The sequence below is a fragment of the Alternaria burnsii genome (genome assembly GCF_013036055.1).
Source record: "Alternaria burnsii strain CBS107.38 chromosome Unknown 740, whole genome shotgun sequence".
Lineage (NCBI taxonomy): Eukaryota > Fungi > Ascomycota > Dothideomycetes > Pleosporales > Pleosporaceae > Alternaria > Alternaria burnsii.
Genome location: NW_024066112.1, coordinates 1,000,623 through 1,023,883, shown reverse-complemented (window position 1 = coordinate 1,023,883; position 23,261 = coordinate 1,000,623). Strand labels below are relative to the sequence as shown.

Here is a 23,261-nt window from a genome sequence, read left to right as displayed (position 1 = left end):
CCACCGTTGGAAACTTTGATAGTGTATGAGAAAAAGCGACGCATGTGGGTTTGATAGGCGAGCAGGATTGTGAATCACGTAGGTTTTTGTCACATGGGGCAAGGCAAAGTGAGCAGATGATTGAGTAATGTGTAATAAATTGATAGATAGCAATAGAGTGGTAAGTGGGTATAACTAGTTTTGACCGTGAGGTACCGATCTTTCTGATGAGATATCCGTAGAAACCTCCCAAATCTAGTGGACCAACCCAGAAGACAAAGTGTAGTGGTATCCCAGTACCCCCAAAAATGACAACCTGAACACCATGCGTAACCATTCCAAACAGCAAAGTAACAATAGTTGGCTGAAAAACAATACAAGTAAGAAGGGGGATATCATAGTAGAAAGCAGACTTTTTCCTGTGACCCGCCCGATGCGTGAGAAAACCCAGTGTTGTACATTGTAAACGTGCAAAGCAAAGAAAGTGCAGCAGGATTAACAATTACGAAATGCAAGAAAGGGTATCTCGCGGTAACATCAAATAATGCGCAAAGCAATGACGGGAATGGAAATGGGTATACCGAGACAGAGAACGCCAGCGCCAAAGCGTCTAGGTGTGAAAGGTAGGAGATCCTAAGCAGATGGGTATCGAAGGATGTCCTCGCAGTTGGCATCGAAGCGCATAGACCAGAGACGCATTCCAGTCATGAGCTTCTCGGTCTTCTCAAGTTCTCGGTCGCGACCGAAGATGGATTCGACAAACTCCTTGCCGCTGTTCTTGCCCATGGAAACGGGCTTCTCTTTGCCGCTCTCCTTCTTAGCGGCCTTCCACATGTAGTCTTCGCACACCTTGAGGAGCTTAGCGAAGCGGACCCACAGGCGTTCGCCACTCTCTAGGAAGTCTTCGACCATTTCGTGGTTCTCCTTCTTGCGGATCTTGGGCATGGTCTCGTCAGCCCTCTTGACTTTGCCGGCAAGTTGGATGAGCAGGAGCCATAGCTCACCTGCCATCTCGGCGAGTGGGGTTGCGGGGCCATAGTGGAAGACGGTCCAGTCGTAGATCCATTTGCCAAGGGAGTTGGCATCGAAAACGGAACCTAAAAGCATAATGGGCTCCTCAGTGGGATCCCAGTTCTTGTACGAGTAGCCGGCGGGGATGCCAGCGCGGCGCGCGTCTTCTTCGGTGGCCTTGGGGGCGGACTTGGCTGCTGGCGCAGGCTTCTTGGGTGAGGCAGCTGGCTGTCGTGTGGAGGCTGCAGAGGCGCGTCGTTGACGGCTTGGCTTAGGCTCTGGCTCATAAATAGGGACCTGATCATAGTAATAGTGATCAGCATCCCTCCCGTACATGTCGTGGCGCGCATACTGCTCGTATGGCGGTGGTGGGTAGTCGTGAATGTCGTAGTCGCATTCGTAGCCGTAGCCTCGGTCGTCGTAGACAACTTTGGTGTAGACGTGACGTGCCGACTGCGACGGACGACGCTTCCTCTCGCGATTGCTGCGCTTGAGAGGCGGGACGTCTGTGTCGCGGCGATGCCGACTTGTTGGAATATTGTAACCGAAATAACTTACATATTCAGGGGTGCCTCTCGGCGTCGCGTATGTGCGCGGGTCTGCAGCGCCATACTGAGGCATGGCCCCTCCACGAGGTGAGGGAGCGTAGGAGCTCTGGTACTGTGGCGGCACGGCGTGCGAAGCCCGTCGAGAGTGGGCCTGAACCTTGGGGCTCGCTCGTGGGGTAGCCATCTGAGGCGCGTGTCGTGGAGAGTAGTAGCTGGCGCCGGGACCAGGAGACATTGGCGGCGTGGTGCGGAAATGGTCGTAGGGCATGTAGCCCGGGGGAGGAGTCGGATACTGTGGTGCGTACATTTTGGTGGATGTCGCAGTGCGTGTGTGGGTGGTGGTTGTTTGGGTGCGTATACGGTTCGATGGGGAAGGAGCCCAGGCCGGTGCCTGCTTCACCTTGGAATATGCAAACCGAACGAGGGTCTTCGCAGGCGTTGGGAGCGGGCGGATGTGGATGTGGAAGCAGCGACGGAGGGGAGAGAAAGGGAAATCCGGCTCTGTCTACTGCACATTGGGTTTCGAGTCGAGTAGTTACTAGAGGGTGCCAGAAGGATCCAGAGTATGGAATCCTAATCGAAGTAGACGTTGACGTCTAAAATGCTTGGTAATGTGTGGTGATGATGCTCGAGTGCGCAAAAGAGGAAGCGACGGCGGGCTGCGCCTGCTTTTGAGACCGAGCCCGCTTTCGTCGCTGTAGCCGTGCGCGGACCACAGTGCCCATCCGCCCTAACGCAGCCCCCTGTCGCGCCATGCACCCACTAGAAGCTGCCCAAGGGACCCCGGCTGTTAGCATACCCTCATCTACGGGTCAGATTGACCATGCTGTGCCTCCTGCCCATATTGCCCACGAGTATTCTGGGAAGCTAGCCCCGAACCCTACTGCCTGTCCAGCCGCCTCTGACTCTGAGCACTCGCGCGCGCTGAGTCCGACCAGAAACAGAGGCGTTGGGGGAGGCCATTCACTCTCTGCCCACCATGCTTGGTGCCTGACGCCGGGCATTGCGCGCCCAGCCTGTTTTGTATTTGTTCTGTTTTGGGTGTGTAATATTGGAAACACAGGTTGCCCGCTATATGCCCGTAATCCTCGACACCATCGCAAAATGCCCCTTCGAGCATGGCTAGCGTAAGCAACCACGACAGAGTACTCCCTTCATTTGCTGTGCCACATGCTGTGCAGCATCGCCTTGCATTCAGCTGTCACCGTTTTCAGCGTGTTTCGTTTGCTGCTGAACTCTCTTCAAACGGCCCTCCTTGCAGCCAACAAAGCTCCACTCTAGCCTTTCATCCTCCATATCCGTCGTTGGGCAGGACTCGCGGCTCGCTACAGCGCGGATGCAATAACACGGCCCATTCTGCCTGTGCTTCCTCCTACTGCGAGCACATGCTGCCACCGGCGCAGAACCCTCTCACACGGGCGTCGTACGCTGCCAATCCTGCCGCGACCGACCAGCTACCGGGCAACATATAGCCTTTGTTGATCGCCAAACATGACCTCAACGTCGCTTTGAGCTCGCGACCATTTCCATACCTACCCCATTCGTAAACTACCTTTCGCCTAGCACAAACGCTACAATGGCCCATCGTCGCGGCACACGGCTGGTTTTGGCTGGAATACTTCCATCCGAAACAGCGGCAGGTCCACCATTCAACGTCGTCCCGCGTCGCTTGGGACCGATTATCACTGCTAGGGAGGCCCTGTCGTCTGCTGAGAGCCGCACTCTATCGCTCGGATCCCTTCTCGAACTTCCCTCTGATCACTGTACGAAGCTAATTTCCCGCCCGTGAAAATTTTTCGAATGTCTCACAGCTTATCCAGGTTGCTGGCCTAGGGGTGCGTCGTTGTTTACCGCTACTTCGAATGTCTGCAGTCGTCTTCCAAGGCATATGGTACTGTCGATGAAAGGCCCACTTACGGCTGCATATCGCTGCACCGGCGCCGTTTTGATTCGATGAAAACTATCAACAACAAAGTAACTTGTCGCGGTTACATGGTTTGATCTCCCCGCTCGCAGCTACTACGGCTCGATAAAGCAAGTTCGCAGCGCAAGTACCTCGCACATTGAATTTGACTGGCTCCGGCGGAACGCCTGTATCCGTGCTGTGCATGAATACCTGCGCCTTGGTCGCATACAGTCTGGTATCTCCCGTCAACACGCTCCTTGTAATCTCTCGGCACACAGTTCTCATTTGTATTTTGACCCCGATGCCCGGCCCTTATTGGACTACTTCGGGCCTTGTCGCTGTGGCTCATCGGGTTCGCCTTCCTACCGAGCCTCCCACAATGATTTCTCAGGGTGTCAAAATTCCAGGTACCCACTTTGCTATCAGACAACTCACCTTGCGTAATCCTTCGCACCCACCAACATCATGCGTTGCTATGACTCCCCATGACCTGCAGAACTGTTTACTCCGCGCCCGCATGCTACTATCGTCATGGACTGATATCAGAATGAGGCTTCTTCACCAAGTGGACCTTTGCAACACTAAGCGCCCATGATTCTATACACCTGTCCTCAAGACGACACTAGGACGATACAAACGCGCAGCGGGATGGAGGCAACTGCGATACCCATGGATGCTAACCAGAATCGCTATGACGCATCGCACAGGTTTGCGCAGCCCTATCGAGTGCAGGCTCACGACTGCTGCGCTGCGGATTCGTCGGACGACCACGTTAGTCTGCCACGACTGCAAGCTGCGCAGCTGTCGTCGACATGCGAGCGGTCTAGCTGCATGACGCACCTCCTAAAATAATTCATCCGGGCCCAACGATTCGCTCTGGTATTGCAAATTCAATACATCCTAATTGTAAGTATTCCGCAGACTCGACCATGTGTGGCGGTGCACGCGCTTGGCATGGACGGTCCGAGTCACATGCGCAATAAATGATATGCGTTGCAGGGATCTCATAAGCGAAACGTCGGTTTCCCCTGTGGCGCAAGGTCGCCTCAACAGTCAACATCACAGACGTAGGACGAATGATTACAAGCAACACCTAATACGCTTGTCACTGATCACTATCAGGGTCCGCAGTCGTTCACGATTGGGCTCGTGTCCGATGGCAAACATTACCGTCTCAATCCGCTTCGTCTTACATTTTATCGCCATCGATCGGCCAGGTCACCGCCGGCCTTACTGCTGCTCCGATTTGACCGCTTCAGTCAAGCTGTTGCGAAGCGAATAATTGAAACACTTAGCGACTCTTGCCACTCGGACAACGGCCCTTCCATTGAAACAGCTCGAATCGATTAGTTCACGACTTCAGCTACTGCATCCTGTAAATGCTGTCGAAATATTCGCCACACACATTTACATTTCCATAGATCACGCGCTTCCGCAGCCGCCCGCTCATCGAAAAAGCATCACTCCAGCGGTGAGTCATGGTATAGGGAAGAAGCCTGTGTGTTTAGCGAGCCACATGGAGGCCAGGCTTTTCCCAGCAACTTCATGCATTGACGAGCAGTTTAGACAGGTGGATCTCGTCCTGCGTCATAGCTTTCGCCCACCGCCATATTTACTTTCCAGCAAGGTTGAAGCATGGATGGTGCATGAGGCTCTTCGAGTTCCCAGTCCCAAACCGATATCGTCCGTTGAATGCGTGCGTCGTTCAGGCAACGAGTACGAGTACCGATCAGCGTGTTGAGTTATCGGTATTTTGCGTCGGTGAGAAGGTCCTTCGTCTCCGCCTTCCGTCCGCTGGTATCGTGAGGCGGCGTTTCCACTCACATGCGTTACTGTCGCCAATCATTGTAGAATTCGCCATGACTGCGGAGGGCGATTTACCAACTCTCCAATCGCTACGCAGAATCTCAGATGCGCCACCGGGACTCATGATCTCCACCACCGTCTTGCGGACCTCTAGGACGCGTATAACGGTCTTACTTCCTTTTGCGGCAGCCGGACGGGAAGAAAAGGACAGTACTTCAGCTCTACTGTACCTGTTGCCTACAGGCTATCTCAACCACGAGCACTGCGGATGACGAGGCTTTCGACGATCGCGATACTTCGGATAGGCTAATTGAAACGTTTAGTCACGTCTACCATACGGTAGGACGATCTGCACGGACATTATGTATGCTGCATGCATGCAGAACCGTCAAAAAGAGCCGCGGAAGGGTGTTGAGTTGCCACGAAAAGCATTCATAGACTACCTTTAGTGTTTGGTACCTGACGATGTACAGGCACTCACTGCGCCGATGACCGTTCCGAGGAGCACTCGGTACCGGAGAAGAGGGGAAAGGCGCTATCCGATGCTGGTATATGCGATTGTACTTCAAGCTGAGTACCCGCCGACATACGGGCCTTTCTGGGCGGACTAGACCTGTCGCGTGAGATGATTGATATACGCTTATGTACTGCATCGCGAGTCTAGGTTCCATGTCCGATCATTGGTGGTGTATAGAATCTTTCCCTTTGCTTGTTGCTTCACTTTTACAATCAAACACTTTTCGTCTCAAGCCTTCCTTCCTACCTGCCGTATGACTAGGGTGATCACAGTCGGTGAAGATCGAATTTTCTCTTCATGCCACGGGACGTCTGCATTCTGCTGAACATTGGTCTGTGACAGTAACACTACGAGGTGATACTTTCTGATTCGGAATAGGCCTTTCGGATCCGCGTCGTGTATATTGATTACGCCTCATTTATGGTAACTCGTTGAAGACCTTTTGGCGATTCGGGGAGTTCCGCAGCTCTCCTTCTCCCATGACCGGCATACAGCAGTAGTAGTGCAATTTTCTTGATAGGACAACTCTCTCGTATCTTATCTACATAAGATCAGGTAAATCCGTAGGCTTTCGTTACTCTTTGGGTGAGTCCTTTGGTATGCTCAGAGCGCCATGAGCTTAGGAAGCAGCATGTACATGTGCTATGCTGGATTTTCGCATGGATTTCCAGCAACTGCAATGTGGTTTCTGATTCCAGTAGATTAACCGTCTCTTATTTCTTCGAGTCAAACAAAAACTTCTGGATAGAGCTCCTTTGTCACTGTTGTTATGCGAAGTAGCGCCTATCCCGCTGACATTAAGCCACGTTCAAGACTCTCACGTGAGGGCGGGGCAACCTCAGAATACCTCCAAGGCTGAGAACTCAGGTTACTAGCTTACCAGAAACCTGCGCAATACGCACTAGAACTCCTTGTTCGCTCTCCTTCTGCCCTTTCTGGCACCTTTCGGCATGTGATCAGTCGCGATGTCGTGTCGCTCCCAAAGCGACGCTTACAAGTCAGTGTTGACAGACCGTTTCACCGATACCACGGAGTCAAAGCTTCTTGACATCCGAAATCTTGAAGTTTTCAAGCACCAACCACTCCAAGACCCCAGTACAGAACTCCGGTATCTATACCTACTCCCAAGAACGCACAACATCGATATCGACGGACAAACAGTAGTTTGCTGCGAGCTTGTTTCCAATGCTGACGAGCAAGGACCTTCTTATGTTGGCTTGTCATACGCTTGGGGTGATGCTCAGATTCGTCGTCCCATACTAGTTGGCAATAAAGTCTTTCATGCTACTGAGAACCTTGCTGTGGCTTTGGAACATCTACAAGAAAAGGACAAGACTATCACCTTCTGGAGAGATGCTATCTGTATCGACCAGAGTAACTCGAACGAGAAGAGCGTACAGGTACAAAGGATGGGTAATATCTTTGCATCTGCCGTTGTGGTTCTTGTATGGATTGGTCCTGCAGCAGACGACAGCGATTTAGCTCTGCAAAAGTTGGAGAGATTTGACGAAGACTGCTCATCATGTGGATGGCTGTCATACGAACATGGTGAACTATTTGCAGCTCTACCGTTTGCATCAATCAAATCTCTTCTTGCTCGCCCATGGTTCAAGCGTGTGTGGGTCGGGCAAGAAGCAGCTTTGAACGAACGAGTTATATTCGCCTGCGGTCAGCATGATACTCATCGAAGGCAGCTATTTGATTCCCTCAAGGTGTATTGGGCAAGTTCGATGGAATTGAGAGGCGATAGTTTGCCCCTAAGTTTCTATCGATTTGAGCATACAAAACCCCTTCCTTTCCACGACGTTCTCAACCATTTTGACGCCAGCATATCCTTCGCAGTTGGTAGCGAGCTGGAGTCTTCAGATCCAAGAGACTTTGTCTATAGTGCATTTGGGCGGATCAACGATATTGAAGAGTGTGGACTTCGCGTTGATTACACTAGGTCAGTTGAGGAAGTATACACGGACTTTACTGAAGCTATTATACGCGCTGAAAGGATCGACTTGCTCGAAGATGTTTTGCGTCCGTCTTCAACTTACAGAAACCTCCCGTCGTGGGTTCCCGATTGGTCCGAGACATCCATGTGTGGTATTCCTGAAAATTCTTTGTTATTAAAATATGATATCGCAGAGATCTGTGAGATTGAAAGAGGTGGCAAAGCTTTGAGAATTTCTGCTCAACGTAGTGCTCGGGTTAGTTGTATTGAGAACGGCTTGCAGCTTCAGCAAGGCGTTCTTGGTCTCAATCTGTCAGAGTCAGCTTCCATCAATCCACAAGAGGAGGAAGAAGTTATGTCTTTCTTAAACATGATTCAAGGAGCTCTTGGTCGCAAAAACCGATGGTGCTCTGAAGAAGTGGACAAAACACTTTGCAACTTGTCGACTAGTATGTCATTTTCTGGATACATAATCAGAGACAACGAACAACTGCTCAACAACCTGTACATCTCATACCAGGTCTTTGGAGGTCTCGTAACTCCTCCTGACGATATTCCGGACCCCCAATCATGGCGAAAAGACGCGAGCTATGCTTATCTCAACAGTCTTCGGAGTTCGAACATCAAGAACTTCTTTATGACATCCCAAGATATCGTTGGTGTAAGTCGGGATGACGTGCAACCTGGTGATTGGGTGTGCGTACTCGGAGGTATGCAAGGGGTATGGGTCCTCCGTGAGACAGTGGACGGTCATTATCGCATCGTTAGTGTCGCCGAAGGCTTTCCTTGGGAAGATATCAAGAACAATGACGCGCCAGTCGAAGTTCTTACTATAGTTTGAATTGTCCATTTGTCCTTGTAACATGTTCTATTAGCGACTTCTTTTCCACTTGAATGACGTTATACAGCTGTCTTTGGCAACGATTTCTGTAGGGGAAGTCATCAAGCCTTCCATGGTATCTTCTCGTCACAATCCCCAATGCGCGCAAGTTCCGAATGTGCACCATATTCTGCAGACTGGATGAAATCATGCTACCAAGTTTCTCGATGCTGCATCAATGTCTGATTACGTTGGAGGGCAAGTACTTCTTTAGTGTATGAAATGTCCTTGAAGTCTTCACAGAGAAACACACATATATATTCAAGGTAGAAACACCTGAATTGACTCCACACAAAGTCTCTGGGTAGACAGGTCCAGCCCGGCTGAAACATCGGTGCTCGTTGTCTATATAGGCTCAACTTGCTGATCCTATACTCCTGACACACCTTAACGTCGCGTTTTGTGCCGCTAGTGGTAATCTGAATTGTTTTAGCCAGGTTAGCTTCTGATCTACATGCACAAAAATGAGTGACTCCAATCACTATCCCTACGGATTGAAGCATGACAGAATTCATGGAAAACTAGAAATATGCGACCTGGATTCAGACACCCAACAGTACAGATCTGATAACATGTTAATTATGGCACCCTTAACACTAGGCTCCTAAATTCGCTTTCTGTTCATAACAGCGTATAACTGTGTCTAGTTTCGAGCTGCATACTTCTTCTTTCATGTGCACGAGATGATACATATGTCGTTACTGGCCGTTTATCCATAAACTTCGTTCCTCAGTTGCCTTGCATAGCTGTTCCGCAGCCCAATGCTTCTTGGTGCGTCGTTCAATATCTTGATTCTCTGCGCCCGCATTGTCACCTGCCACTTATTCCTCTTCCACGAGATCATTGGCATTGATCTCCCTGCTCTCGACTTTCGTATGCATCACAGACATGTGCGCGCAGCGTCTTGTATGTGACTGCATATCCACAGTGTGGAAAGAAGGGAGTCCTCTGGTGAGATATAGCTGGATGATGATCCAATGCTATAGATGATATCGAGGGCTTCAGAATACCGCCGTTACGTTGACTGCTTGTTCTTTTTCGGAGTCGCTCCTAATCTCTGCACGAGCATCTTCCAGCTCAATGATCATGTTAATGATTCTCAGGAGGGGGCCTAGGTAGTAGCGGCGCTGTCACTTATTCGTAGGTAATCCTGTTGCTTCCCAGCAGAGGTCTGGAATACCATACACACCCCAAGAGATTGGCGCGTAGAAGGTCTGTCGATATGATAGGAACCTCGGCAAGCTCATGTGGACGGACCTGCCTGAGTACCGTAGCCTCCCCTTGGTGCAAAGCCGCGCCCGCCACCCCTTGCAGGTCCTTGGGGTTGACGAACAGGCTTCTCTTGTGTGTTTGGCGTTGATGGGCGACTGATTCCGGATTCCTTCTTCTGTATAAATACGGAGCCAGGCTTTGGAGTGTATGTAGGGTCGAAGAGCTGGCGCGCAGGAGCTGCCGTTCGTGCTGGTGATTGCTCATTGCTCGACCTTGGTTGGCTGTCCCTCGCACCGCGTCCGCGTCCCTTGCCCCGTGTAGCCTTGTTGGGAGAGTTGCTGCGCGAGTCCTCTGCGGCAGAAGCAGCTGGTGAGCCAAAGATGCGCTCTCGTGCTTCTGCGTACTTGCGCTCCTTCTCCGCCCGCTCCTTCTGCGCACGTGCTTTGCGCTCTTCGAAATCTGCTGCTGCCTTCTTACGTCGCTCTTCTTCGCTGTCGTCGTCATCAAGGCTCATACCAGCCATATTGCGAGAGAGGACTTGAGGAGTGGGCTTGCGCGCAAGCATCGTGACTTTTGGTTTGAAAGTTGCTGCTACAGGAGCAGGGCGGACTTCAGGGTACCATTGAGGCTCTGGGTTCTCGCTGTTCAAGCTAGTTAGTTGTCGTCGTGTCTGCGACTAGAGGTTGGCAACTTACGCGGCCTGCCAGAGCTGCTTGTTGAGTTCAGCATGCTGAGCCTTGAGCTGCGCTTTCGTGAGTTTGGGCTTTGGCTGCTCTTCTGCAGGCTTCTCGTCTTCTTTCTACAAGGTATGAGCGATCGCTTTCAGGAGAGAGGGGCACATGTACGTCAGCGAGCGATTCCCAGTCGTCGTCCCAGGCGTCGGCGAGTGTGTTCTTGGGCGGCATATTGGGCAAGTGTCTTGTCGGTCGATTGTAAAGAGGGTTTTCGTTCCACAGTTCAAGTCGCGTGAAAGAGTTGTGTCCCACAGGTATGATGTCGCCAATATTTCGATGGGTCCCACCTTGACCCCTGCGGCGGGCCGCGATTAGCTCCACGCCTATGTCATTCACTGTTGCCTTCTACAGCGAGCAACAACCCGCGTCGCAAACGCATTTACTGCCGCTATCACGCCGCGAATACCCCCGTAAAGCTCGCAAACATGTCGGGTAAGTCACGTCCCCGCGCCAACCACACGCCATGGCCTCCAAACGACAACGCACTTACCTGACGCCCCTCTCAGACCGCGATGGCGACTCGACCATGCAATCGTCCCCCACCAATGCTGCCTCGGACGATGAAATGTTCCCTGACGAAGCTCTCCCAAACAACCCAGCCACACCCCACAACCCCAATCTCGCAGGCGTAAACGAAATCTCACCACCAAACTCACAACCTACAACCCGCGAGACCCTCGGCGTCAACTCGAATGGAAAGCGTCCACTGTCTACCGGCATGACGCAAGCAGCTACGAGCAACGGCACGGGTGGAAATGGTACCCACCAGGATGCTGAGACAGGTTACCAGTGGAGCAAGCAGGAAGACCAGCCGGGCTTTGAGTGGAAGAACACTAGGGCGCGCGAGGAAGAGGCTAGGGCACTGGACAACATTGTCGACAAGAGCAACATGGTTAGATGTGAGTATCTTCTATTCGGCTGCCAACAAGTATACTAACGAGTGGAAGTGCGTTACGGTGATCCGCTCGATTCCAGCATACCCCCAAAGACGAAGCGCTGAAGGTGGCATACAAACATGCTCTTGAGGAGCACAGAAGCACCCGCGTAAACGACCACGACCACGACCACGACCACGACGGGAGTTGCGTAATGCATATGGTATCATGGTTGCAAGATGCGCGCGACGTCGACGCAATCCGACACTATGAGCCTCACAGAGACGTAGAGTGCAATAACTTCATACATTGAGACAACCTATGCGCTTAGGTAGCTCCAGCATAGTGTCTTCTGAAACAGCACATTCAATTCAGATTCTTGACTGATCTGCTCTGAACCAATGCTTCAGACCCCGCCCATCCTGAACGCCGTCCCATGCAGTGATATCTTTCGAGCCATACGAGACACGTCTGACTTCTCAGTCGCTCTCATTCCCGTCGTCGTCATCGTCGTCGTCCTTGCTGGCCTCCTTCTCCTCGAGCGGATCTTCTGTCAATTCCTCTCCGACAACCTCCTCCTCAATTTCGTCATCCTCGACTTCCTCGTCCTCCACGTCTTGTGTCTCGTCCACCTCCTCTTCAGTGACATCTCCCTCACCCGCATCTCCACTCTCCCGTCTGGCCCTCTTCGTCGCCCTCTCACCACCATCATCCGCACCCTCCATTGTCACGTCTCCACTTTCCGCCAACTTCGCAGGAGTTGAAGTAGCAACCTCGGCGGTACCATTTGTGGCTCTCTTCTCTTCGCGCACCTTCTTCCTGTACGTATTCCGCTTATCGGCTTGTATCGACGTGAATTTGGTGACTTCTGCCTCGAGGCGGGGGAGAAAGGACGCGAATTCCAGCTCTGTCATTGCATCGAATACATCTTTGGGCATGACGGTTTTCTTGCCGCTGGCGAGTGCTTTTTCCGCGGCGCTGGATAATTGTTAGCGAAAGTCTATTTGTTGCAATCCGCATACATCTGGCATATGATAGATTTGTAGGAGTCGTACGCTGATGTGATGTAGTTGACAAACACAGTTGCGGACTTGCTCATAGCAAGGAGCGCATCTTTTTGTATTTGAGTATTCGGTGGCAGGACACCTTTGGCCAGGCGCTGGACTATAGACTTTGGCAGATTCAGGTCCTGCAATCGCATTGTCAGCCATGTTATAGACCGGTACGCTTTCGAGTAATGCGACAAACCTCGACACCCAAGCTCTCCTCTCTCGGTACTGATATAGGCGGTGCGGGACTCTCTTCGTTTGACACCGCCGATACGTTGCTCTTCCTCGGCGGCATAGTTTGGTGTGGTTCCGGACGTTTGAGTATGAAAGCAGCGTTGTTCGAATAGTAGAAGAAGCGTTTGCGGGATGGGTTCACTAGGGAGTGGTGGGCGTAAGGGTGATGGCCTCGTAGATAGTTTTAGTGGACCCTGACGCGTGAGCACGCGTTGAGGTCTGGGCGCGATTTTGGTAACCCAAAGACGGAGATTGTCCTACGTCACGAGTATTACAACTATTATCACATTGCGCATAACGAAGAATATGTTGTTTGTGCTAGCATGTTTTGTCTCGTGCAATCTGTAAATTCAGACTTTGGCACAAGTTAGACCTCTGCTGGAAATGAACTTTCGCGAAGTGTAGATACAAATCTCGTAACATACAGTAAGCGTGTAAATATCCTCTCTAAGCATCATGCTATCAACTACGAGACGCAAAGAGAGAAAGGCACAATCTGAGCATGCTGAGGCTGTTCGTTTCGAGAGATATCATCTGGCTCACAGTTGAAATTGTCCTTCCGTTCGCCTTTAAGGGATCAAGTCCGAAAGGACAGTGGACTTATAACAGAGTGTTCCCACCTCTGGTACTCACATGCGAGTTGACTTCTCGTTTAAAAGATAGCTCTGGTGTTCTTGTGGCACGATCTTGTGATTCTCAAGACCATTGCAAGCATCAGTGCAAAGAGGCGCTGTCGGATGGCACCGACCCTTATCGATATCTCGCCACGTGCCCGCCCTGGCGCAATCTGCCCAAGCACCCCACTGAACTAGAACCTGGAGCGATCCTTCCTCTGCATCTTCATCTACAACAACTTGACACTGTCAACGCATTTGGTTCCCTCTCGTCTACTTCGCATTCACCAGACACTGACTGTCTCATACTTGAATCACCGCCTTTGTGAAGCCGTGAGGCGAAGCGGACTACAAACCTGCTTTCCGAGACGTGGGCACATGGACTCTCGTTCTCCCCGAGCAGCTCTGGCAAATCGGTCCGCCAATCGTCGGCTTGTGGAGGGCCAAGGACCTTTTGAGCGTATCCAGTCTCGAAGCGAGCACCAACCCGGCGCCGTTGCTGAATGTGGCACGCCTTCAGCGGACACCCCGCGTGCTACCCATTTCACTCGTTGCCCTGGATTTTTGACGTGATAATGACTCACAATAGCTCGTGTAGTACGCATTGCTAACAGATCACTCCAACTCCAGATCTTGCATCGCGGAGAATATGTGGATACACAAATTCCTCTGATTCCATATCGACGGTTCTGCTACAGAGTCTAGCGGGGCGGATCTGGGGTATCAGTGTGGCTGAATCCAGACTACCAGCCAAGAAGTCGTGGTCTCCTTGGCTGCATCCCGCTGTTCAGCACTCTGCGGAAGAATGGCGACAGAAAGCTTTTGGGCAGTTGGGCCTCTAAAGACTATGCGACGCATACTGGGTAATTCACGGAAGATCATGATCAGGAAAGGGATGAAACACGTAGCTTGGTGCACGATTACGCCTACCACGAACATCCCTTCCTTACAAGGCCTGACAGCACAACACTAACAGGACATCATGCCTTCATCCCAACTGCTTCATGGTAGACCCTTGGCAGCAAGATGACGTTCGAATTGGCAAGGCGCGCGCAAAGCCAACGGTAAGCAACATATATGCCCAATATCCAAATGCACTCAGCCTCCCTTCTAAAGCGGATTCGTCCTTTCACCTTCCGTTATCCATATCTCAGTTGCATGCCCAGCAAATCCTCTCATCCTTGGCATAACTCTTACCCCGGCAAACGTTCTCCTAGTCCGGTCTGCACCGATAACCGCGTGCCTGGAACCTCCGCGAATCATCGTTACCCATTCACACGCTCTTAAGCCTTGCAAGGTCCCTGCATTGCTGATCGTCCCTCTTCTTCTCACCAAAAATGACGGTGCCAGCTTTGAGGGTCGTTGTTGACGGCGATAGCAATAGGGTATATCGAAGGGGAGACAAGGTTACTGGAAAGATCTCCCTGGCAATAGAAGAGGAGGCAGAAATTGAGTCGCTGAAAGTTATCTTTGCTGGCAGTTGTGTCACCAAAACATCCAGGCCTTTACATGTGAATACCAAAACCGATCCTCCTGCGCAAAGACACGACTATGAAGAGAAGATCCGACTGTTCAACCGCGAGAAAGAGCTAGTTTCCTGTCGCACTCTTGGGCCGAGGAAGTACTCATGGGACTTTGAGTTTGTCTTTCCAGAGTCTACTGAACCACACTACAAACGGATGGCACATGGCTCTAACTATCTTCGAGAGCCACACCCACTTCCGCCCTCATTCCACCTCAAGACCAGTGTTCCAGGTGGCGCAGCCCAGATATCATATTTTGTCCAAGCCAGACTTATCATCAGTGGCTCGATGGATACCAAGAGGTGCAAGTATACACTGCGATACCATCCAAGATCAGAAGTCGACGTGCCACAACGAGCGAAAGCTACATCTTCTGTACTCTATACTCAAGCATGGAAGCCACACAAAGAGAAAGAAGAATCGCGGGTTAAGAAAGTGTTCTCCGGTGTTTCTATGAATTCGACACCTCGGATCATTCCCACATTGTTTCATCCCGAGAAGGTTGCTCCTGGACAGCACATGCCGTTATCGCTCAGCCTACTGAACGCACGAGATCCTGCCAATCATGCTGAACGGGAATGCATCATCGACTCCTTGACGGTCACCATCTCGACGTACTCTACAACGATGTGCGGCCACACAATAATGGATCCCGAGGACGTTGTATCGAAGCACATCACCTGCATATCGCGAACCAGCATGAACAGACCGATCCCATTCAACAAAACGACAAACCTGACGTCCAACTTTCGTCTCATCGATGACACAGAGTGTGTTCCGACCTTCAAAACATATTCGATCACCCGACGGTACGTACTTGGTATATCCATCGGTATCAAATACAATGATCAACACTTCACCATCCGTTCAAACACGGCACTGGAGATTCTACCTCGCGTACCCCGCGATCGCTCGCTATCATCGCAACTAGAAGACGGCGAAGACTTTGAGCCACTTCCGCAGTACACACCAAGAGAGCCATCGCGAGAATTTGCTCCGGATTACGAATCTTTATACGCACTGTCACCGGTTGGGTCAAGAAGCTCAAGCCTGTTTTCTGGAGGGTCAACACCAAGTTCTGCGGCGTCAACACCCCAGACTGAAATTGAGCAGCCAACTTACGAAAGAGTTGAAGTGTAGGTCGTTGTCGAGATGTGGGTTCAGGTGGGGCGAAAATTTTCCTTTCGCGTTTGCACCTACCTTACTTTGTGGGTACCTTTACCTCGCGATATCTCATACTTTGGACTGGGCATAGTACGAATATTCCATGTCGTCAGAGAATCAGAATTTCTCATATTATATGGTTTGCTAGACCCAATCACTTCATCAATAACGGTTCGGTGGTGTAGTTGGTTATCACGTCAGTCTAACAACGACAGTTGTTTCTAACACTGAAGGTCCCGAGTTCAAACCTCGGCTGAATCAACCGTGGCTCTCTTCGGAGAGCAAATTCTTTTTGCGCTCGCGTGGGTGAAGGATAGTGCTCTAGGGTGGGAACGATACGCTGTTATCGACAAGGAGCGGATATGTTCCGTGCTCGGATCTCGCCTCTACTTCTCAGCTGTAAGCGACAATTATTTTTGTTCCGTCTAGGAACTGGCATGAAAATCACTTACGAAGAATAAGAGTCGTGGTGGACACATCTGATCAAGTGACAAGTTATTCAAAAAAAGAACTGGCCGTAACCTTTCCATATGTAGGAGCGATGCGTCTATACTCTAAACTTGTTTATATGCAACGATCAAGCTATACCAACGACTTGTCTCCCGCCGTCTATGTTCAACTCATCCTCACGCCTCAAGATCAGTCTCCGCCTGGTCTAAATCTAGCACATAAGGTCGAACTTCTTCTGGCGGTCCGCAGTCATAGCACCCCAGGCAGTCTCGTCGGCAGCCTTTCCATTGTCACCAATGGAAGCTGGCTTCCATGGCTCGTCGAAAGCCTCAAAGTAGAAGCCGTTGAAGCCCCAGTCGAGCAGCGAGCAGAAACCGTGCTGGTAGAAGTGCTTAGCGTTGTCCAGTCCACCCTTCGCAGCGTCGTAGTCGGTGCCAACAGCCGTAGGCCAGCCGGTCTCGCCGTTCCAGATCTCGGGGGCCTTGGAGCGGCCTCCAGCGACCTTCTCAATGTGGGCGGTGGCTTGGTACATGTCGTCAAGGTAGACATGACTGCAAGATTGTTAGTCTATGTTTATCCTCCAAGGTTTGCTTGACTGAAGGATTATACGTACGTAGCGTTCTCACGGCTGGCACCCTGCCAGAAAGCAAAGGCGTTAACCATGATGATGTCGGCAGTGCCAATGATGGCATCACCAGTTCCGTCGGCAAACTTGTTCCATGAGTCTGCAGTTCCGACCTTGATGCCAGAGGGCAGCTTGTCCTTGACAGTCTTGATCTTGCCGGCGAGCTCCTCGCCAGTGAAGTTTCCACGGTAGAGGGTCTCAGAACCGACGGTTACGGCGTAGATGGTATCGGTGTATTGCTGGGCAACGTCGGTAATGGCCTTGAGGTCCTTCTGGAAGGACTCCTCGACATCGGGCCTGCGGTACCATGTATCAGCAAACTTGGCTCTGAATCGTCGTTGGTAGGAACATGAAGCTTACCAGATACCTAGAACAACTTTGAAGCCAGCTGACTTGGCAGCCGGGAGGGCGTTCTTAGCCATGTCGCAGTCCGAGGCAGCGTAACCACGAACAATGGTTGAGCCAGAGTTCGACTTGATCATCTTGAAGTCGTCGGAGTAATCCTGCTGGGTCTTGCATGCTCCGCTTCCCATCTTCGTTCCAAGGGCGAATCCCATCTTGCCCTTCTCAGCAGCCGAGACGACGGCAGGAGCAGCTGCAAGCGCAGCAGCAACAATAGAGAAACGCATCTTCGATTGGTGTAATGCTTCGAGGAGGATGTGCGGTGGTGTTGGTAACGACGGATCTATGCGGGAAAGAGAGCTTCAATATGGTACAAGGCTGTCCAAAGATAGAGCTGACGAGGCCAAATAGCCAATTATGCAAAAAGAATGAGTGTATGAACTACTTCCAATAGAAGCAAAGGAATGACTGTGACGTAGAGTCGCGGAGATTGGATAGTGTAGTAAAGAAGAGGAAAAGAAAGGCCTTGGTGCCTGGGGTTTGAAGGGGAAGATCAAGGGGGGCGCGCAGCCCACGCTAATCTTCAGAGTCCTGGTTTAGAAACAATGGGTCTCAGGAACACCAATCATAGCGAGTGACGCCACATGCTTGCACATGCTTAGGCTGATGGGAAGAGTGGGGCAGCGGAGTTACGGCATGTGTTCTATGGGCGTCGAGAACACTGAGGACGTAACGTGGGTAGTGGGATTTGGCGGTGTTGTGCACGATGAGTGTTGTATGGATTCAGCTTGAGTTTAGCGATACAATGTCTTTGTTTTTCTCGCCTACTCTAACGTCCCGCTCGCGTCTTGTTGCGATAGTTCACGCACTGGCAATCTCACGTGAAGCTCTTCACGTCAACCGCAACCATAAGTACTGCGAGCCTGTTCGAGGAGCCGAGACAGCAACAAATTCTCTCAATGCCAGATGCAAGTTTATATACATTTCGCCTACCCCTTGGATAACCGAAAAGGATGCGCTTCAGTATTCAACACAAAGTCATCCAAGCTAACCAAGCCCGTATCGGCGAAGCACAGGTAAAAGTACTTCAGGGTCTCTGCCATCCAGAAACTCTCCATGTAGTCCTCTTTCTTTGACCCGATGACAGAAACGTCCATGATCGCAGCATTCGCAAGCTCTGTGTCCGTTGCGTTGGCTACAGCTTCGAACATCTCCCATGCAGTCTCGCGCCAAACAGGATCGCCCGTGATGCGCCATAGTATAAAGACAGATTCAATGGCCTCGGGACGAAGGATATAGCGAGGGTCTTTAGCGGTGGTAAAACCTTTAGGAAGGTGGGACTTATACTGCGGTCGTGCAGCTGCTTCTACGGCATAGCGCTCTTCGTCATAAGCGCAGGATTTACGATGATCAGGGCCGGGGCATAGAACCATGTTATACCTTTCTGGCATGATACCAGTGGGAAAAGACTTGTAGGCGTATGCACACCCGCGAGCAAGCTTCGCTCCGATTTCGAGATATTCTGCGTTGTCGAACAGCCGCCCACCGAGCGCGAAAAGACCACCGATGAAGCATGACAGATGCTCGCTTTCGGGGTCAAGACTGGGACCGTCCTCATGAACATCGACGTTGCCTGAGATCAGAATGTCCTCGTTCCCTGGTATCATAGGTGCGAAGAATAAGTTGTTCATCGCCGTATCCATGAAGGAGCGTGACATGGCCTCGTACTTGCTCGAGCTTAGCTCTGCAGACCCAAGCAGGGCATGCGCCTTTGGTAGGTACTCATACAAGGAATCCGCATTCCCACCTATCGTGAACTGATAACCCGAAACAACGTCTTTGGCGCGCATGGACACCATCATAGGCCACATGCCTGGCAGTTTCGTCTTGGTTTGACTCTCCGCGAATACATCCATCAGACTCGACACAGCAGCATAGTACTTGTCGTTTCCCGTGATCTGGCTCAGCCTGCTGAACTCTAGCGTGATGGTACCCGGACTTGCGCTAACCACTTGATTCTCAACGATCAACCCAGTGCCCTGCTTCGCATTTTCGAAGTTGATAAAGTCAACAGGCATGCCGTTCTTCGTGTTGAAGGCGCCATATAGCAGGTCGCCCACCTCGATCGCTTTCGCCTTCAGCACCTCATGTCCACTCAAGTCATATGCAGCAAGAAGCCCGCCCAGGTAGCGTATACACGTCTCGAAGGTGTTGACTGTCGGTGCCGTAGACATGCCGAAATCAATGGTCGCAACAGCTTCGACAGCTTCGTAGAATTCGTTCCGCATCCCTAGCATCCAAAGTGTGTCGAGTGAGTCTACCAATGTCGCAGCCCATCCAGAGAACTGGTCGACATACTGTCCACTTATCGGCTTCAGCGCATCCTTCATCCATGCCTTGCTCCTGTAGCTTGCCCAGCTCTTTGCAAACACTCGCTTCACCTCCAATCGTCTCTCCTCCTGTATGGCGTGTACATTGCTCGGGTCCGGTGTGAAGTTGTGTTGAATACGAGGACGTTTGGTGAAAGGTGAAGGAAGCTTGGGGCCCAGTGGAAGCGGGTAGGTAAAGTTCACGGAAGTCCAGTCGAAGCTACTCGGTGTTGCGAGGATGCGCGGGATTTGAGATGGATCGTTCATGTAGCGCGCCAACGCGGCGGTAGAGCCGTGATGCGCGCCATGACGGACCGGGAAGGCTTCGTCCTTGGGAAGGAAGTAATAGATCCAACAAACAATGGAGACGCAGAGAGCGATATGTCGAGTGCGCACGCGTGGCATTGCTGATGCGCGCTCATAGACGGCAGCTACGAGCTAAAGAAGGAATACAGGCGCACTCCATCGCCGGATGCGATTGACAAGACGCGCGGGGGAAGGACCGATGAGACTTAGTATTGCGCAACGTGTTACGTGTCTAGAACAATGCTGTGGGAAGGGTTTCTGATACGGTATGCGTTGCCGGCGGCTTATGACGATCGCCGAGGTTGATCCATGCAACGGAGATCACCCAGAAGCATCCTAACGGTTAACAGCAGCTAGAGCCTCAAGTACGTCACAAGCAAGAAGCAACTTATCATGTTATGAATATTATTGAACTAAAGTTGCCTACTGGCAATACGAGAGGGGTATACTATGCTGATGCCATGCGTCAAATCTAACAACTTTTTCGACCGTAAAAATGCTACAACAAAAACAGACGTTTACTTCTTGCTACTTGCTCGGCTGTTGGCTCTTGGCCTGCCTGCGAAGCTTTCTCTTGTGTTGACGCGGTCGATGTCAAACGGATTTGGGTTGAAGTCGAGATCCCTCACAGTTCTCCGGCTTCTTGTCGAGCGCCCAGTCTGAACCTTCTTGAGACCCTCGCCATCCGTCTCCTTCTCAGCCTTCATCTCCTCGAACTTGGGCGCCGACTCTTCCTCGTGCATCTCCTCTTCGACTTCCTCTTGAGGAGTAAGAGTGGCGGCGCGCGAGGTATCCTCTGATTCGGTACCGGCGGCCTGTCGGGCTGCCTTCGCGGCATGTTGGTTGCGGATCTTCTCCATGAAGGCTTCTGATTGTGCGGCGTACTTGCACTTTTCGCGGATGGTCTTACCGTACTTGTAGAACAAGAACGGGAGCGGCAGACAAGCGACAGCTAGGAAAGCAGGTACGGATGAAGCCCAGTGGATACCAAGGCGGCTGTACATTTGCGAGGTGAAAAGAGGGAAAGCAGCACCGAAGACGGAACGAATGATACCGTTACCAGCCAAAACGGATGCAGCGAAGATCGTGTACGAGTCGATGAGATAGTTCATGATGGACAAGAAGATGAGAACCATGCCGAAACCGAATGGAATGGAGGCAACGACGCTGGCAGCCCATGGGAGAGTCGGGGAGTTGGTCCAGGCAAACCAGAAGAGACCAATGGGAAGTGCGATACCACCGATGATGCACATGGGCAGACGTGCCTCGGGAGCAGCAAATCCACGACCAGACTCTTGAACCTTCCTCATGTACATCTTGTTGTCGACAGTAATGACGTATGTGATAGCAGACAAGACTCCAATAGCGACAGCGACGAAAGGCAGACCGCTAATACCCTCGTTCCAGCCACGGCCAATACGGTAGACGATTGGGAAAGCACCGAAAAGCATGTAAAGGATACCATAGATGATGGCGTGGTAAAGCGAAAGCAAAAGCACAATGGGCTCGCAGAAAAGCAGGATCCAGGGACGCTTGAGACCAGTCGCGAAAGCCTCTCCGAGCGAAACCTTGCCTTGGTCGATATCAGTACGGGATCGGTAAACCTTTCCGGAAATCTTTGAGAGCTTCTCAGCACGCTTCCTAAGCAGGACCGGGGCGTATGTCTCGGGAACGAGGCAGGTGGTGATTACGAGAATCACTCCGGCCCAGATAGCCATGAGACCGTTAACCCATCTCCAACCTTCAGTCATACCCAAGAATCCACCAATGATCGGACCAAGAACAGGACCCATGAATGGCGCCGCAGAGAAGATTGACATGGCAAGTCCACGCTCGTTTGCGGAGAACAGATCGGCAATAACACCTCCGGCGTTGGTGAGAGGACTGGAACCGAAAGCGGCGGCGAAGAATCGGAGAATAAGCAGGCCGTAGATTGTGGGTGCACCAGCAGCTCCGGCGTTGAAAGCCATGAAAGCGGTATACGTTCCAATGAAGACAATCTGGCGACCATACAATTCTGAGAAAGGAGCCCATAGAAGTGGTCCGAGAGCAAATCCGAGAACGAAGAGTGATACACCGAGTGTGACAACCTCTTGGCTGACGCTGAACTCAGCCATAATTTGTTGGATACCTAGAACATGTTAGACGTCATTCAATGTGCACTTTGATTTGTGCAGAACATACCTCCAGAGAAAGCCGATGAACAGAATGATACGACGAGAACCGAGTTGGCGACAGCAATGGCCATGATCCACTTCTTCGTCTTAGGCCAGGTCATTGGGTTCCTGGGGTCATTGTCGATCCACTCCACCACATATGGATCTTCCTCAGTTCCCGCACCCTCGTAGTCGTAGTTGATGATCTCCTTGGTAACGACACCCTGGTCTGTGATCATCTTCCAGTGAGAGATACCATCTCTTCCAGACTCGACGTCCATGTGGCTGCTATTGCTGTTTGCCGCAGAATTTGCGGCAACCTCCTGATCCTTTTCCATCGTAGTGTTGTTATCGTACCGGATTTGGCGTTGTGTAATAATTGATATCTTCCGTCGAAGGAATCAGGAGCAAGGTAGTAGGGACGATGCCCAGTGTTAATTAAAGAGTATCCAAAGTAAGGGAAAAGACGAAAGAGTTACGACACAATTGACCTCGGAGGAGAAAGCAGGACGATCACAGCGGGACACGCCACATATAAACAACCCAGGCACACGGTGAGCGGCGCACAAGTCATGCGATGCGGCGGTAGAGAACCCACTAGCAATGCGTGACAAGGACAAAACAGATCGGTCGACAAATGTTCTGGCTGCCCAACCAGCTGGATTCGTCCCTAATCCCGACTTGCAACGCTCCCAAATCCGCTTGCAACGTGCGACCCATGAGGCGATGACACCATGATCAAAAATCTTAAGTTTGCTCGGCCGAAGCGTCGCACTATTCTCGAAGCAGCGACGCGTCTGAGAAGCTTAACGCGCGGAACCAATCGAAATACTCCCTCGGACAGTAGGCGCCGAATTGGACAGGGGTTACGGAGATGGGCAAAGGTGCCGCCATGCATGTTGCAGATCGCGGACAGAGCGTCATAGGGCTTTGCAAGGTTATTGCAACGATCTCGAAGTGAAAATGGACCGAGATGCCGAGGTTACCTTGTGGATTCATTCCAGGGATATACTTAGCAAGTG

At 51.4% G+C, this 23,261-nt stretch overlaps 8 protein-coding genes across 8 annotated transcripts; 3 read left to right on the top strand and 5 right to left on the bottom strand.

Annotated features, from left to right (window-relative positions):
- Positions 1 to 612: 612 nt before the first annotated feature.
- GT037_005198 (uncharacterized protein) lies at positions 613 to 1,845 on the bottom strand (the record flags this gene model as incomplete). Its single annotated transcript, XM_038930245.1, has 1 exon — positions 613 to 1,845. The coding sequence occupies one exon, from the start codon at positions 1,843 to 1,845 to the stop codon at positions 613 to 615; it is 1,233 nt and encodes a 410-aa protein (XP_038787195.1).
- A 4,887-nt stretch (positions 1,846 to 6,732) lies between these two features.
- On the top strand, positions 6,733 to 8,547 carry GT037_005197 (uncharacterized protein; the record flags this gene model as incomplete). The annotated part of the gene is made up of 1 exon (XM_038930244.1): positions 6,733 to 8,547. The coding sequence occupies one exon, from the start codon at positions 6,733 to 6,735 to the stop codon at positions 8,545 to 8,547; it is 1,815 nt and encodes a 604-aa protein (XP_038787194.1).
- A 1,282-nt stretch (positions 8,548 to 9,829) lies between these two features.
- Positions 9,830 to 10,703, bottom strand: GT037_005196 (uncharacterized protein; the record flags this gene model as incomplete). The annotated part of the gene is made up of 3 exons (XM_038930243.1): positions 9,830 to 10,439; positions 10,494 to 10,597; positions 10,644 to 10,703. 3 exons carry the CDS (start codon positions 10,701 to 10,703, stop codon positions 9,830 to 9,832), a joined length of 774 nt encoding a protein of 257 aa, XP_038787193.1.
- Positions 10,704 to 10,995: 292 nt separating this feature from the next.
- Positions 10,996 to 11,532, top strand: GT037_005195 (uncharacterized protein; the record flags this gene model as incomplete). Its single annotated transcript, XM_038930242.1, has 2 exons — positions 10,996 to 11,431; positions 11,480 to 11,532. 2 exons carry the CDS (start codon positions 10,996 to 10,998, stop codon positions 11,530 to 11,532), a joined length of 489 nt encoding a protein of 162 aa, XP_038787192.1.
- A 354-nt stretch (positions 11,533 to 11,886) lies between these two features.
- GT037_005194 (histone-fold-containing protein) lies at positions 11,887 to 12,751 on the bottom strand (the record flags this gene model as incomplete). Its single annotated transcript, XM_038930241.1, has 3 exons — positions 11,887 to 12,385; positions 12,430 to 12,596; positions 12,656 to 12,751. The coding sequence occupies 3 exons, from the start codon at positions 12,749 to 12,751 to the stop codon at positions 11,887 to 11,889; spliced, it is 762 nt and encodes a 253-aa protein (XP_038787191.1).
- Positions 12,752 to 14,641: 1,890 nt separating this feature from the next.
- Positions 14,642 to 15,967, top strand: GT037_005193 (uncharacterized protein; the record flags this gene model as incomplete). Its single annotated transcript, XM_038930240.1, has 1 exon — positions 14,642 to 15,967. One exon carries the CDS (start codon positions 14,642 to 14,644, stop codon positions 15,965 to 15,967), a length of 1,326 nt encoding a protein of 441 aa, XP_038787190.1.
- A 685-nt stretch (positions 15,968 to 16,652) lies between these two features.
- On the bottom strand, positions 16,653 to 20,182 carry GT037_005192 (glycoside hydrolase family 47 protein; the record flags this gene model as incomplete). Its single annotated transcript, XM_038930239.1, has 4 exons — positions 16,653 to 16,992; positions 17,055 to 17,363; positions 17,427 to 17,768; positions 18,402 to 20,182. 4 exons carry the CDS (start codon positions 20,180 to 20,182, stop codon positions 16,653 to 16,655), a joined length of 2,772 nt encoding a protein of 923 aa, XP_038787189.1.
- Positions 20,183 to 20,601: 419 nt separating this feature from the next.
- Positions 20,602 to 22,577, bottom strand: GT037_005191 (mfs general substrate transporter; the record flags this gene model as incomplete). Its single annotated transcript, XM_038930238.1, has 2 exons — positions 20,602 to 22,214; positions 22,268 to 22,577. 2 exons carry the CDS (start codon positions 22,575 to 22,577, stop codon positions 20,602 to 20,604), a joined length of 1,923 nt encoding a protein of 640 aa, XP_038787188.1.
- Positions 22,578 to 23,261: the final 684 nt, after the last annotated feature.